We start from the raw sequence: 16,728 nt of genomic DNA, 5'->3' as shown, positions 1-16,728 counted from the left end.
GATAAATCACTATTCTAACTTTCCTTGATTTTAAATGTTACTTGTCCACATTCCTAGAAGCGTCACGAATCCTTTGATCAATCTCGGGTTGAACAATCCACTCGAGTCTTTCCGGTGGAGGAAGGTGGTTCTGTAGACCATTTTCTTCGGATTTTGGAGCCTCATCGATCTTCTTAAGAATTCCTTCCAACAGTTGAACCACAGCAATGCCTTCGGAAGGTGAATGCTCGTAGCACAGACCCCAGCTACCGTCATTACAAATGATTAGTTGCATTGTTTTATCGAACCAACGATTTGCGGAATTGTACTCGCTACCCCCACCATGAATCATTTCGTGAGCCATGTTACTTTCATCTCGTCCACCACAGTAGTGGGCTCCAGCTGGAGATCCGTTGAACCCTCGAGCATTGAAAGTCAATGGGATTGGTTCATCGATGCAGATTTGAACCAATGCCTGCTCAATGAGTTCAATATTGCGGGCGTTTTGTTCTTCCAGAAGTAACATTTGTCGATCTAAGGCCCACCGAGGACGTGGTTCAGCCGTCAAAATACCAATACGAGGGGGTTTTCTTGCCAAGCAGGGTGCATCATTTAGTATGTACAATAGTTGCGATGCAATTTCATCTTCGATTAAACGACCACGATCGCCTGCTTTCACCGGAAGACAGTATATCTACGTGGAAAAGAGAAGGTTGGAACAACTGTGTTTCCTTAGGGTTTGAATTTCACTCACCTGATTTCGGCAAAAGATAATCACATGTTCGTCGGTCCTTTTTTCGGGTAGATATTGACTATCTCGTTTCTCACCCGGTCGTCTGCAGGATCCAAGAAGCCGATAATACTGAGCCATGCACAAGGGTTGCCCTTTTTCTCGCGAGGTCGCCCTTTCCTGTACAAGACCTCCACTGAAAATGAAGACATTGAGTTATACTTTTCAATGACTGTTTCATATTGAAATATACCTATCGAGCATTTCTTTATGAATCATGAGATTATCGATTAACTTCGCCGCAAAACGAGCCATATCGTTGACGGTGGTAAATTTTCGGGGAGGCATTACCATTCCGGGGTTGGAGTTAATCGGTAAAGGTAGTGGGTTGTCCATGTACATATCGTTCAACCAGTAGTAGTAGGCCCAGTTATCATCGGCTTCCCGTTTATCCAGCAGGTACTGCTGCAGCGTCGTCCCCAATCCATTCGGTCCAGTGAACTGTTTTGTAAGTGCCCGTGTCCGTTCCAACTGCTGGGGAGTTGTAATGGGTTGAAGGACCCGGAGATATTCATGCATCGTTTGATCCAATGTTGGTACCGGAACCTTTGGTAAAGACTGAGAGAGAGAACAGTAATTTTCATTGTTTTGTTTCATTTTATAAGCGACTTCAGCCGTTGATGGTCAATCACCAATCACTTGACGAGAAATGAATATTCCAATTGATTGGTATACCACTCCGAATATGAGGATTATTGAATGTGAAAGAGAGTTTTTGAATAGCTCTAAGGTACTAAGTTTTCTCAACTGAAACTCGACTTGAGGCTAGCAACTATCACCATAGGGGGACGGGTATAGCGTGATGGGTAAGTCGATGCCTTTCACGCAGCCCACCTGGGTTCGATTCCCAACCCCGCACATAGGGTCGGAAAATTTTTCTGGTCCGAAGAGGCGAATGACCTTAAGGTTAAAATCTCTATAATCGAAATAAAAAAAACTATCATCATATGTGAAGGCATATGTTGGAAACATGGCACATTAATGTAATACCCCAATCTACGAGAACCGAGTCCCAGTGACGTCAGTTACATCCATAATCGTTCGGTTATCAATAAAAATAGGTCGCACCTGTCACGGTTTCACAAACATAGCAGAATAAGTTCGGCCATCAGTTTCCAGCATGGGGACTATGTACACTGAAGATGGGTCGGGATGACAAAGTCATATCGTGTCGCCAGACAAATTCTGTCGAAAAAGTTTACCAAATTCAGCGGAAAAAATAGGAAAATGACCGCTACACTACAGTAGTTTTACTAACTCAACAGAGGCTTGTAGATTCAGTCAGGGCCGGTGAAACATGTTAAGCCCAGGTGGGTAATTTTTCGTACCAGAGGGAACGACCCATTACTACATAGAAAAAGTTGATTTTTTTTCCGTGAAAACTTTTTTATTCTTCAGTATAATCTCCATCTAGAGTGATACACTTGACCCATCGGTTCTCCAACTTTTTGATGCCCTTGCCAGGTCTGGAGAATCCGTACCACAAATCATTCAATTTCACCGTTGCTTTTATGCATAAATGCACTGGTCCGTCTTTTTCCATAGCTTGATGAAAAATAGAATATACACGGTTCGAAACTATTCACGTCACGTGTGAGAAGCTCGGAACTTTTCATTCCATGAAGCATTTTGAAGTATTCCTTAATACCCTTAATTATTCCTTAGAAGTGCAAGGTCGATATTTAATTAATATTTTGTTTCGATATAACTTTGCATGAAACACTTAAATCTGAAGTTTGAAGCATTTTCAATCTTTTGTTTTAAATTAAAGGTTTAAATACGACATAAAACTATTGTGGGGTTCTTCGAACTGTTGACGTAGGACTACCCAACTAGTTTCAAAATTGTTGACAACATTTCTTTTAACTATTAAGGCAGCAGTCTTTTGTGTTCCGTATAAACTTATTTGTATCTGCGAATTTTCGAAATTAATTTCTTGAGAATTTTGGTTACCCTGACCGTTTAATTTTTGTCCATAAATACGTTTATTTCATAGGCAATATACATAAGGTTTTCTTCGCCGTGGCATCCACAATACATAGTTCTTTAAACCTAATACATTTCGAATATCATATTAGTATGTTGGTGTTCATTAGTTAATCTAAACACTGTTTTTATCAAGCGATTTGCTATTATAAATTACATTAGTAAAAATACATTCATTTTGTACATGATCTTATAACTATTTCAGGTTTGTTTGTATCAGTTCATCACTTTTATTCATTATCATATAGTTGGCTATTGGTTGAACTCATGGAAGAGAAAACAGTCTAACATAAAATAAAATTTTAATTGGAATTCCAATGGACTTAATGAAATGATAAAGAAGTTTCATGTAAGAAAGGTCACGACAAGTAAGAATGTCGCGAACTGGGACATTGGGCAGTCTACCATGAGTATGCAAGAAATTTATTAGTTGAGATCTGACATCACGATACTCCACCCATGTCCAAACGACATGATCAATATCGCGATAACCTTCGCCACAAGCACAATGATTAGTCTCGGAAAGTCCAATTCGAAGGAGATGTGCATCTAACGTGTAATGATTGGACATGAGTCTGGACATCACACGAATGAACTCCCTACTCACATCCAGTCCCCTGAACCATGTCTTTGTCGATATTTTAGGAATAATTGAGTGCATCCACCGACTCAGATCATCTTTATCTCAAGAAGCTTGCCAGCTGGCTGACCGTTTAATTTGTTGGGGTTGATGATGGAAGGTGCTGAACTCGTTCATCCAGTACTCTATGATCGAGGTCATCCTGCATATTTGTATATTTGTATATTTGTATAACTTCATCTGACATATGTTGTCTTAATGAATAAAAACAAACAATTAAAATTTAAAAACTAAACCTAACTATCGCTATTCACTATGTGAAAATTGTCAAGTAAACGTTTATGAAACACGGTTGACGACACATTAAAATCGAATAGTTGAGAGAATTCGTTGAACCGCATATAAACTGTCCGAAAAGGCTCATGTTGTCCATACATTCTATTTCGTGGTTCAAGAGACAGAATGTTCCGCTTGCGAAGTGATGTTTCAGGTGCGAAGAGGTTTAGGCGCATGAGTAACGTTGGACTATCTATGTCGCCCAAAAGTAGTTTAGCAGCGAAAGTTGCTTGAGCAGTTATGCGTCGTACCTCCAATGGCTCGAGATTCAACAAACGGCAGCGATCTTCGTATGATGGTAGGTTCATAGGGTCACGCCACGGTAACAGACGCAGAGCGTACCTCACAAATTTATGTTGAACAGTCTCAATCCTAGCGATCCAGTAAGCATGGTAGGGGCACCAAATCACAGCGTTTGACTCTAGTATTGAACGTACAAGTGAACAGTACAATGATCTTAAACAAAGTGGGTCTCGAAACTCTTTGGCTACCTTGAAGATGAAACCAAGTTGACGGTTTGCTTTGGCCAACATATCGTCATAGTGCAGTCTAAAGGTAAAGGCATATCCTCGAATATGAAGTAACCGCCGATTTTCAATCAAAATGTGTCTCGTGCGAATCGAATGGTGGACAAAAAAAATCCATAAACAGTCCAGCCACTGATGTGCATAACACATTGTTCAGAAAGTCCCGGGACAGATCCAGAGATGACGTTAGTAATGTCAAACTAACCTCGGGTTTTTGAAAGTACCAACTTTCAGACGACATGTGTCATTTTTTTGAGTCAAACGCATCACAATCACTAAACCTACCGACAGATAAGTGACGTCACATATTAATTTATGAAAAAATTGGAAATAACGAATTCCGTGTACAAATAAAACATTGCTTTTTGAAGGAAAACCTTCGTAAGCCCAGCAATGGTTTGAGAACCACACGGACCGCGGACCCACACGGACCGAAGGATGCGGCCAGCATAGATATTTACCAACGCCATCTGGAAGACTCGTGAAATATTCAATTCATCGACCACTGCCGATCGCCAGCTGAAAGTTGGATTTTCGAAAATCCGAGACGACATAATCTAATGATGCTATTCTAGTTTTAAGTTAGTCGTTAATTAATATTAGAAAATAACCATGGCATCTTAGAGCTTAAGCAGTGTGTCTAAAAATATATTGTAATATTGAATAAAAAAAAGTGTTAACCGCACTCGAATTCATTAAAACAACGATTTGTGGTATTCTGATTTTAAACGTGGTCAAATGAAGGCCGAGAGAAGGCTGTTCGTCACTGTTTAGTCGCAATAAAAATGATTTCTTGCGGTGGTATGAAACTGTGGACAAAAGATGGATCCATCATTTTTCTCTGGAATCACATCAGCATTCAGACGGAGAAAGCCGTTACAATACGCAACAGGTAGCTGGAACAATCATGGCGTCAGACTTAAGATACTTGGGGAATAATTAACATCGACTTTTTTGAAAAGAAATGTACCAGCAAAAGTGATTAATGCATTGAGTTATGGATACGTTTGAAGCGCGAAATCCAAAAAAGAGCGTCATATGAAGAAGAGAAATCACCTCCAACCAAGACAATGCACCATTTCACAATTCAATGAAAACAATGGCCAACGAACAATCGAACGAACTGGGCTTCGATCTGCTTTTTCACCCACCATATTCTCAATAACCTAGCCCCCAGCGACTTAGAAAAGTTCTAGAACGATTGTATTTTATTTTGTAATTGTTTACGGAGAAACAGCTTAAGCAAATTTATTCAAACTTTTTTTTTGTTTTAAAGCATCATTTGAAGAATATTTAGTTAAATTTCCGCACATTAATAATGCAAAATAAGGCGGTCACAGAGTCACTCTCCAGAACCTCTTTTGAGAATCACGTTGTGCGGTGAACACGATAACTCGGCGTAAAATTATCTGAAATCAAAAATGTTCTTAAATTTACTTAAAGTACGAGTTATTTTTGCTCCCTCCGTCGTTCACAAGTTATTAATTTGAATTTTTAACTGTTCGTGGCATACTTAGGCAAAAAAACGTGATTTTACGCTAAATTTTTCGCAAATGCTACTACCGAACTCCACTGCGGACGCTTTTTAGGTAATCTGAGCAGTTGAATTCGGACAGCCGGAAAACACAAACACGATGAAACGGATTTAACAGAAATGAGCAAAAAACGGAAAAAACAGAAAGTGGCAGAACGAGAAAACTGAAAAACGGAAGAAGGAAGAATTGTCAACCGTTGCCTTGGTATTAAACATATTTACTAAAAGCGTGAAAACTGGTTCTCATACTAATTGTTATAAAGAGCTGGTAAACAAGAGAAAGATTCTTAGATTTATGGACACTTACCTCCGGGAAACCAAATTCGTCGACACCTTCCGTCGTCGACAACCATTTCTTCTGAAGTGAGAGAATTGAATCTTTCCATCCTACAGTGATAACATTCAGATGAGAAGAATGTATGACAATTGCATTCAGGATCATCACGGCACGACGTCACATGATGGAGGAGGTTATGAAAAGACAAAAAAACATATGCAGAAATTAGCTGAAGACGATAAATACATGTAACAAAAGGGGTGTACCAAAAAGTTGATTCATATCCCAGATGCGACAAGAACAGCCATGCGGTAAGTCTTGTGCTATTCTTTGTTTATATTCTTGCTGGGGTGAGATTCATGTTTTGTTTTTATATTCAGAGATTATGTAATAAGTATAAGTATTGTGTTATATTGTATTATGTTATGTTATATTGTGCTAAATTATATTATATTATGCTGTGTTATATCATCTTATATTATTTTGTATTATGTTATATCACAGAGAACAGATATCCGACAGACATTCATACGTGCAAAGTCGTGTGCAACGGTGATTTTTAATGGATTTTCACTTGTATGCTTTACACAGCTTTTTAAAAAAGTGTGTACAAGCTTGGATGCGATATATTATATTGGTTTTTATTATATTATATTATATTATATTATATCATATTATATTATATTATATTATATTATATCATATTATATTATATTATATTATATTATATTATATTATATTATATTATATTATATTATATTATATTATATTATATTATATTATATTATATTATATTATATTATATTATATTATATTGTATTATATTATATTATATTATATTATATTATATTATATTATATTATATTATATTATATTATATTATATTATATTGTAATATGCTCAAGTATATCGACAACGGGGAGTGCATCAGGGTATCTTACAAGTGAATGACTGGATGATGGAGTGGATTGCCAACCTGAGTCACGCGGGGGAAGCTTTGTGTTTCTCCCTGAAGGTCTGAAATGAGTAAGACGCACCCTTCTAACAAACAAACCGTCAGGCGGGTTTAAGCTGGTACAGCGAGATTCTTTATTATATGGCCGGATGTTCTTGCTGGAAGGCGCAAAACCTATTTTGGATTTTTTAACAGCAATTATATGAAAGCTATCTGATAACCAAATTCGGATCTACTGTTAGTCTACCTGCATTCTTTGGTAATGCCTTGAACTGATGGTGGCCTCACACATACATACATACATACATACAATAATATATATGACAACATGAGTTATATGAGAATGGCATCATGGTAGATGGTTTAACTTTTTTTGGTGATGTAGTTAAAAATTGATGACTAATTTATAGCCAAATAAAAAGATATCATTAAATATCTAAGTTGTGATATATGAACGCGTGATACTTTCAGAATTGGATTATCAGAAATGTTGTGAACATTTGGAGATATTGTACGAACATTTACCCACTGTTTTAGCATCATATTTTGTTCCAACATCAGTGAACTGACTTTACTAATATTCAAGTAGCATTTCTTGATGCGTAAGTTCACTTATACATGCGGAAAAATATTGTAAAATCCACTAAATTTTATGTAATTGAAATGGTGACAATAGAAAATCTTGTTTGATGTAGCAAATATCGCTGCTTGGAACTCCAAAGAAGATAATAATTTTTTCTGAGTGGATTAATTTGTTTCAAACAATTTTTGTATTTAAATATTCAACTTGTGCAATCTTGTCAATTTCACAGTAAATTTAATTTGAAAAATCAGTTTGATATCAAGGAGCTTTAGATAAAGTCAATAGTTGTAGTGCTTCAAATTTACAAACTTTTTACACGCAGAGAAATGAAGCATGTGAAGCAACCATGTGCAGAGTAATGAAGCAGTTTCTAGAGGTTTTAACCTTGAGGTCATTCGCCTCTTCAGGCCAGAAAAGCTTTCTGATCCTATGTGCGGGGTTGGGGATCTAATCCACGTAAGCTGCGTGAAAGGCATCGACTAACCCGTCACGCTATACCCGTCCCCATTTTAAAAATGATTTATGTTGATTTGATTATTTTGAACTAATTTCTACCTTCAACATCAACAATGATCTTTGTTTGATTCAAAATTTTGATCTAGTAAAATGAAAAAAAATCTTTGTTCCGGCTGATTTTACTGTTAAAATAAACCAACGATCTGATCGACAATGTCCATGTTGATTCAACCCTGCTATATCTGCATATCAAAAAAAAATTCGCTCGACCGTCTTTTTTTGGTAATGACACAATTAAATTGCTGTTTAAACAAATCGTATTAGTTTAATTTCTCATGAACCAGAGCATTTTTTCTCCTGCGGATAGATTTTGCACGAGTTTTATAGCTAACGCTTTGTACTTCGTTCGAAAGGCGGTGGTGTTTTTTTTCTTCACTATCAGCACATACCGATGCGTACCTATAAGACAAGACCTGACAACCAGAGATGTCCAACTCCTCTGTGTGACGAAGAGCAAGCAAAATTTCTCCCCACGCACTGACAACTTCAACGAGAGCTCTTCTTTTTCACATATATACACCACTGTTGTATAAAGAGTGCACGCATCATGGTAGCGTTTGTTTATTTCCTTTTACCTCTTCCACTGAATCGCACCAAAGTGCTAGAGCATTAGCTAATAAATTCTCTGAGGTGGATGCAGATACTTTCACAGAGGTGTACACGCCGGTGAGCACTCTGCTGTATGGTTTGCGTAGAAGAAGCGTGGGGCACGCAAAATCAGCAAAATAAAACAATTTATCGTTAAATTTTCGGTTTTCATTGCAAATTTTTCATAGCAAGGCCCCGCAGAAATCACCTCTATCTAGTTGCGGACGTTTGCCCGGATTACCCAAAGCTAGGAGCTATCCCTCAGTTATGTCGGACAGCAGGTCATTAAAAACGATGAGGCGTAGCCGCATTAGACCTTACAGTTTTTAAGTAAATAAAAACAATTTCCATTAAGCAGCATGTTCATCTGTTATGCCAAATGACTGTTATGTCAAATTACCATTATGCCAAATGACCATTATGCCAAATAACCATTATGCCAAATAACTATTATGCCAAACGGTGTTATGCCAAACGGTATTATGCCAAACGGTATTATGCCAAACGACTTTATGCCAAACGTGGTAGACCCCATAAAATGTTCGTAGAAAATTAAGCTTCCTCTTCACTCAATATATCCGCCATTTGCATTTATGACCGCTTCTAGTCGACGCCTGAAGCTTTTGCAGACCTTGGCAATATAATCTCATGACATTTCTCTCCAATGCTTTGTTATGGAGATCAAATTTGAGTGAGGATGTTCACATACACGTGCTTAAATATTCACCCATACACTGAAATCCATAGGATTTAACATTAATCTCTTTGGAACAGAATTGAGGCATGTTGTCCCTCAACCACATTTGTGTTATCTTCGATTTGTGGGCATAGACCTTGCTGGAACACAACATTTGCATCCTTGCCAGCATGATCCTTAGACATTTCTAAGTACACATCTGTCTTCACTTTCAGGCCCTCTTGGATAAAAATGGGGTCCATTTTTTCGTCATCGGAAGCAACCAATCCAAACACCATCACACCTGCTGGATACTTGGTCCGAAACGTGAATTTGATGTTATCAGATACATCAGATGCTTTATTCGAACTTATATACCGGTTGGTGCGACTGTTGGACACGCTGTCGACAGTAAACAGCTTCTCATCCGTAAACAGAATGACGGTGGACCTCTATTTCAGATTACTAAGCAGTTTCTTGCTTCGCTCCCTTCTAGCTGCTTTAATTCTGTCAGTAATCAAATATCTTTTAACTCGAGCTCTAGATTTACCTTTTAAGTCATATTTCATAATTTTTCTTACCGTTGCTACATTAGCCTGCTTGGCCATTTTTCACAAGCTCCGAACGGGATTCTCGAGTAGAGTGTGAGATTAAAAAGAAAACTCAATTTGATGTTGTGCTGTTCGTATATATCGATTACCTAATTTGCTATCGTTTTGGTCGTTTTAACGGTTAAAAGATCAAAATCGAAAGCAAAAAAAAATGCTGTGACATCAAACTGAAAACTAGTTTTGCTCTAAGTGAAAGCACATTGAAAACTTAATATGATGTAGATTTTCACGAGCATAAGCTAAAAATAGAACAACCAAAAAAGGTCCGGGATAGTATACATTTAGGCGATACTACTCACAGGTAAGAAAACAGATTTCATGCAATTTGCATATTAGTCGCAAGCAAGAAAAAAGATTTCATGCAATTTCTTCCACAATACCACGGAGAGAATCCGGGGGTTTCGAACTTAGGTGATTTGGAATGCGAACTTTTTGCGTTTGCTATGGACTGTAAGACTGTAGCTATAAGGAGATGGAAAATGTTCGGTTATATGACAAGCAGTGTTGTTTCACAAAGCTAGTTTCTGTAAATGGACAGTCGTTGCGTCGCTTCCATCCCGCATCCACCGTGAATAGCAGTGTGGCTATTTGAGCACAGTATGAAAAGGCGGGTGGGTAATGTCAGAGACATAACTGGATGTCGTGAATACGAAAACAACTGACATGTTCCTTAACACTTCCGAATATTCAATTGTATGAATTATGCAAGCATTCCCATCTTCCACATTTTTCGCAAAAACAAAGAAGGCTTCACTTGATCTAGATTACTGTGATTTTCACACAGCGAAAAGTGCAAAAATCAAATCAAACAGTTCTAGATTTGCACTAAACTGAGGATATTTCCCTTCGATTTGCGAATAACAAATCCTAATAGTTCTTTAGAAAACTTTTAGAGCCATTAGAACGGCTGATTTTGTGTAATGTTCTCCACCGTTGCTTTTTGGCCAATGCAAATGACTAGCAACTGTGACGTAATCGCTCTTGTCGGAGGCGAAACTAGCTTTGCAAACGACACAAAATACATCTGCTCGCAGTGGCGATAGAATCCAAACTGATCCAATTTTTGTTGAGAGGCTTGTTTTTACCTGATTTCGTTTGTAGCTTTTTCCAAAGACATAATCATATTAACAAGATATCCAGCTCTCACATTTCCCGAACAAATCATTGGCAACAACATTTTTTGCGAGTATGGCGCCCTCAGGCGAGCTCGCATCGAATCTCGTACACAGAAGTAAGGGAAGAGAAATGTCAATTCACTAATGGGCGGTCCAAACGGCTATAAAAATTTATATAGAATTTTAATTTTGATATTTCATTTCGGATTTGCATTTCATTGAAAGAAACTATCCGGATGCTGTACGGGATTCATTCCTGCCTTTCAGAAGGACCAAATTGTGGAACTCACTAAGATATTAAACACTGTTCGGAACATTTTCTCGAACGATTTGTTGTACAGCAGCAGATATTTTGGTCTCTTCCTCAGAACGCGTTCTGATTGGCTGGTGTTGACATGGGTCAAATCCGACAGGTTTTTCAATAGTGTACTATTGAAATACTTCAATGCTTTTGCTATACACGTTTAAGTTGAAAAATTTCGATTCTATTGGTAGTTAGATTATATCAATCCTTTCACAAATCACTGAGCTATGAGCTTCAAAAATACGAGAAAGGCAAAAGCGCCTTATGAATTATCCTCTTTGATACTCGTTTATACCAAACATTTCAGAAAAGTTTAATTTTGAATTATTTGAGATTATGTCACACAACTGAATATTTTATCATAAAATTGTGATAATATTTCCGATGGCATGCAGCAAAAATTTGGGTTTGGCGAGTAGATTATTTTCGCCATCCAGATCCCTTCTGGATGCACTGAAAATAATGGTCTAAAAACTTTGGAATAAACTTCGCGACTTAGTATGATTACAAATATCGAAACATTATTTTTAAACTGAACGCAAAAAGTGTTACAGGATCGGATACTTAACGCATCTAGAAGGAAATCGATGACGTAAAATATATTTCTTATATCAAATTCTGAAATAAGCTTCTACGGCAGACGATCAGCGAGATGGGAATGCCAAACCCTCTATTCAGATTGACCTGCTTCAGACAAACGTAGTACCGATGATCGCCAATTTATCTAATGCCTCCCAGACGTGTGGTTTGACACCAATATTCTCGTGGTTAAAAAGAAGGAGCATTATTTGCGTAAAAGTTGAAAAAATGTTGAAGAAACCGTTTCTTCGCGGTTATGGTTGCGGTCAACTGCAGGATGTCAAAGCATTTTTGTAATAGGCAACATAGGATTGAAGGAATAATCCTTCCATTGTAACTCAATTTCAATGGATTCACTAAGTTTTAGATTTTAATATTTTCATTTTTTGAGTTTCACAAAACATTTGCCTTCAAACACCAAAATGATAACATGTGATAATAATTGCAAATTTGATGAGTCGATATCATATCAGGATTTCAATCTGATGTTGCTATCATCATCAGATTTCAATTTGTTCTCATTTCGATGTTAGACTTTACTCGGGATCCTTGTCGCCCATTTTTTTTAAATCTTCCTTAATAAAAACAAGTTCAAATATACCAATCCGTTTGTAAACAATAACTGCCACATGGAGCAAAATTTTGTAAGAGTCTCAAAATTTTCTGACGCATACTGTATATAAGAAAGGCAAAAACTAATACGGTATTCAGTAGCTGTTGACATGTGATAAATGGTTTATTTCAATAATAATTTATTTCAACCAAAAATCACCGAAACGAATATATTTTATATCCTGTTATACCAACAATTTGATTCAAATCAAACAGAGGTCAGAGATTTAAGAAAAACTTTTAACTATTTGGTAATTTTAAATATGCTCCATTTCACTGCGTGTTCGAACATACCTTCTATAGTGATAAATTATGCGTATTAGACTATTGTTTTGTAGTTCAATATGAAAATGAAAGAATCATGAGTTTTCACAACAGCAATATGATAGTTTCAGAGAGTTCCTGCAAAGCAAAATTGAATTACTATGATGCACTAATAGTATGTTAACTTGAGCAACTAACATTGACACTCAGAAGAAAAACTTGTTACGTATTCTAAGCAGAAACTACAAAATAATAGTGATTCGAAAGCAAACACCGAAAAATTACTACTTCCAGCATTTATTGAAACAATCAACCAATACATTATAAGCATTTCGAAAAACATGAGCGGTTTACTCGCTTCACGTTGCAAACAGAACAAAATGATCTGCTAACCTCTTCCATTGCTATCTGTGGCTAGATACAGACCACGCTAATGAAGTATACCTATTTCTCTTTATAACAAAAGTTCAAACAGAAACGCTTTCCAACAAGAGGTTTTTGTTCCGTTTTAGCTTTTCTGTTTCCACATTTTCCGTAGCTGATTGAATCTTTCTCGAAACCTTTTCTCAGTTCTGCCCAGAAATAAAGGGCGGAAGTTGTAGTTTCCGATTCAACTTCTTTAAAGATCCAATTGATTTTCACTCCACGATTCGTCACAACAAAGCGATTCTTTTCCAGATGCTTGTTCGGGTTGAGGATCAAATGAAGCATTTTATTTCCAAGAAAATTGGACCAAGGTTACATCCCACATACAGGCAGCACAGCACACAATCTCCTAGCATTGATGGGGAGTTGGCTTTGTCGGCGGACAAAAGGAACCGGTACTTGAACAGGAAAATAAATTCAACTGCACGGCATTTCAACTTAGCTAGGATATGGGAGGAAGGAGCCAGATAAATACAAGAAGGAAAACATATCAGATAACAAGTATCCCCTCGCTAAGAGCAGCACCGACGTTATGTGGAGCTGCGGATGGTTTAAAGTTGCTGAAATCCAATACTGCCTGCCTGGTGAGAGCGTGAGTACACAAGTGTCGAGAAAAGTTCGGGTTTAAAGTTGAACTTTTGTTACAGTACTTGTTGAGAAAGGGTGGTTTGATATTACCGTCATGATATCCGCATTTTCGATGTCTTCTGAAATGTAGAAGTTACAGGTGATGTGTTGCTATCTAACTCTATCATGACATGATTTTTACGTTGAATCTAGAGGAACTAGTTAGAATAAATGATCGATTACTGTATGGTTCGAAATTACCAAATCTATCAAACCGGCTACCACATTCGCCATTTCCGGCAGACTGTAAAATCCCTGCAGCGGAAAATATATCAGAAACAGTGACGAGGGGAAAATAATTCCACAACGACGTGCTACAAAGTATACGCAATGTACCAACCATCAGCTAAGTCCACTTAAGCCCAGAGGCTTATGGCACTCTCGTCGCTGCTAGGTACAATGGTGGGTACAGAATGACGTCCTTTGTTTCTGTCAGGAAGATGTCTGCCCTTTCGCCTGTGGTTTGTGGCTTGCGATTGACGAGGGATGGAATTTAAAATCGATTTAAAAGTTTGTCTTCGCAATCAGCGGAGATTAGGATGTACCCGACTTTTGCATTAGGTTGGTTGGATAAGCTTATTGCTATACGTCGCAGTATTTTTAATTGTTTGAGGTGAACATGAACTGATTTGTAAATTTACGAAGATGGTAAACCAAACTGTGACCAACCCAGTTGGCATATGTCCAAGCTCCGATCTGGAAGGATTCTTAGTGCCAATAGGATCGTAGAACTAGCCATGCAATGTTTCTGTACGCTAAGAATTGGCAGCGAAGTCAGTTGAAACAGAATGATTTAATTTCAAAAAGGAAGTGTAATACCAAGGCTTTTGTCAGGCATGTTATACTAGTGTAGTCATAGTTTTACAAGTTTTCATTATAATGTCAAATCCACAACACATACAAATCATCATAACAACACTTGATAGCATCTTCACAACGGCAATAAAGTCAGTAAATCCTCTTGACTTCACGAATTACAATCTAGCTGGTTGCCGAATGACAAACCAGCGGAACTAATCAGTTACAAGCATCCGGATCCAATGAGCAATCCTCATTAACTTATTTACATTTGAAACGATCATCAACAGCAGCATGCACGGCATGTCGGTCGCGTGTCCCATTGTGCGTTGTTGGTTCTAACGAGAAGTGTCCCGAAGGAAGGAAGGGAAGAAAATCGATTCGTTTCAGATTTGATGCTGCCGGGTTTTTTGGGATTGTCCTGAGTAGAACCTGGATACCGAACGCCGAGCGAGTCGGTTCAAGAACCCTCCATTCGGAAATATGGACATAAAGGAAAACATGGCCCACCACAATCAAGTCACGTGGCGGCAATTTTAGATATGTACGACCTTGTTCTGTTAGACGCGCACGGATAACCTGGACCGGCATTTGTTAATTTACATTTCTACCGAAGAATACCGGGGGCTGTTCAAGAATAGCATAAATTTAAATTTAATGAGTCGAAGGTATAACAATAATTGTATAAATGGCATTGGGTTCGGTAATAAGGATTGAGTTATTTATTTTTAATATAGAAAAGGGTGATCCTTTTCCTACTAAGACTATGCTATAATGAATATTCCATATATTTTTTTCCATTTATTGTAATGATGAATTTACCAAACGCTCAGGGATGCCGGATATTTTTTTTCAAGAATCTGAATTTACCAAAATCTGTGTTAAAATTCCATGTGAACGAAATCGTTTTCGTGAAGAAAACACAAAGTTTCTCCAAGTACAAAACCATTACAATTTAGGGAACGTTTTCACAGGCAGGTATTTGAAGTTAGAGATCGGTGTAAATTTGGGCAATTTATAAAATCTGTGTAAAACACAAAAAATAGTATAAATGCCTTTCCTGAGTAGAGTGCCCTTTCAATGATTTTTTTGGACCACTAATATGGTATGCAAGTTTGGCAGTTGTTAATTACTGAAAAATATATTGTATATATTTTTAAGCAGTTTTTTATTGCAAAATTTGCATCAGTTTTTTATTGCAAAATTTGCAATCAGAATTTGAACCGCGTAAAATTTTGGAATCTTTTCCAAGTGATTACAATCCGTGGAGCCTATTCACTGGTGGCTTCTTTGGAAAACGTGTGTATTGTTCAATTTTCTGCGAAAAAATAGAATTACGCATGACGTAAATCCAAGCAAGCCGTATATTTTTAGGTGAAAAAATATTGTTACACCCACTAATATGTATGTTAATTTAGGTTTTGAGAAAATTTCACTGTTAAATTCAAATGAAAAAACTGGAAATGATTAATATTACCTTATTTTTGGATGTACTATAGCATTTTTCAAAAACGCTTTCAATCGAAACTTGAATAAAACAAGATAATTTGTTTGAGCATAAAGTTTAGTTTAGTTTATTGTTAATCGTCTTCGATTAAAAAAATATCGCACAGACTAAATCTAATTCTAAATTAACTCTACTCCTATTCGTCTTTTGAAAGTGTCCTTACTAATATTAATATCAAAGTGGTTGTAAACGCTATTGAAATGTCGACAGCAAACATCTATTGGATTGTATTGTCCATACTGCGTTCGATGAGCCACAGGTCGGAAAAATTTAGTTCTCCTCAGTGATCTACCAGGAACGTTGATATCTAATTCGGCCAACAGCACAGGTCAGTCCATGTTGTGCGACATCAAGTCGAATATAAACAGTCGCTGCAAGTATATTCGTCTATTTCGTAGAGTGGGGAGATTGATGAGAGCGCAGCGATGATCATAAGGAGGAAGTTGCCGAAGGGCAACTCTGATGAAGCTCTTTTGTACTCGTTCGATACGATCTATGTGGATAGAGTGGTACGGCGACCACACAGTAACTCGAGAATGCTACAAACCAGAGAGATGT

At 37.4% G+C, this 16,728-nt stretch overlaps 1 protein-coding gene across 1 annotated transcript in view; it reads right to left on the bottom strand.

Moving 5' to 3' along the window:
• Positions 1-16,728, bottom strand: part of LOC131426171 (choline O-acetyltransferase) — a 118,435-nt gene that overhangs the window by 9,816 nt on the left and 91,891 nt on the right. The window contains exons 3-6 of the mRNA XM_058588673.1: positions 6,040-6,119; positions 963-1,327; positions 734-905; positions 42-673 (exon numbers count right to left, since the gene is read on the bottom strand). Of these exons, the coding sequence (XP_058444656.1) occupies positions 42-673; positions 734-905; positions 963-1,327; positions 6,040-6,119 (1,249 nt within the window). The remainder of the gene's footprint in view (positions 1-41; positions 674-733; positions 906-962; positions 1,328-6,039; positions 6,120-16,728) is intronic.

The sequence above is a fragment of the Malaya genurostris genome, chromosome 1 (assembly GCF_030247185.1).
Source record: "Malaya genurostris strain Urasoe2022 chromosome 1, Malgen_1.1, whole genome shotgun sequence".
In the NCBI taxonomy this organism is placed as follows: domain Eukaryota; kingdom Metazoa; phylum Arthropoda; class Insecta; order Diptera; family Culicidae; genus Malaya; species Malaya genurostris.
Note: the sequence above shows the minus strand (reverse complement) of the source record. Positions and strands in the feature narration are given on the sequence as shown.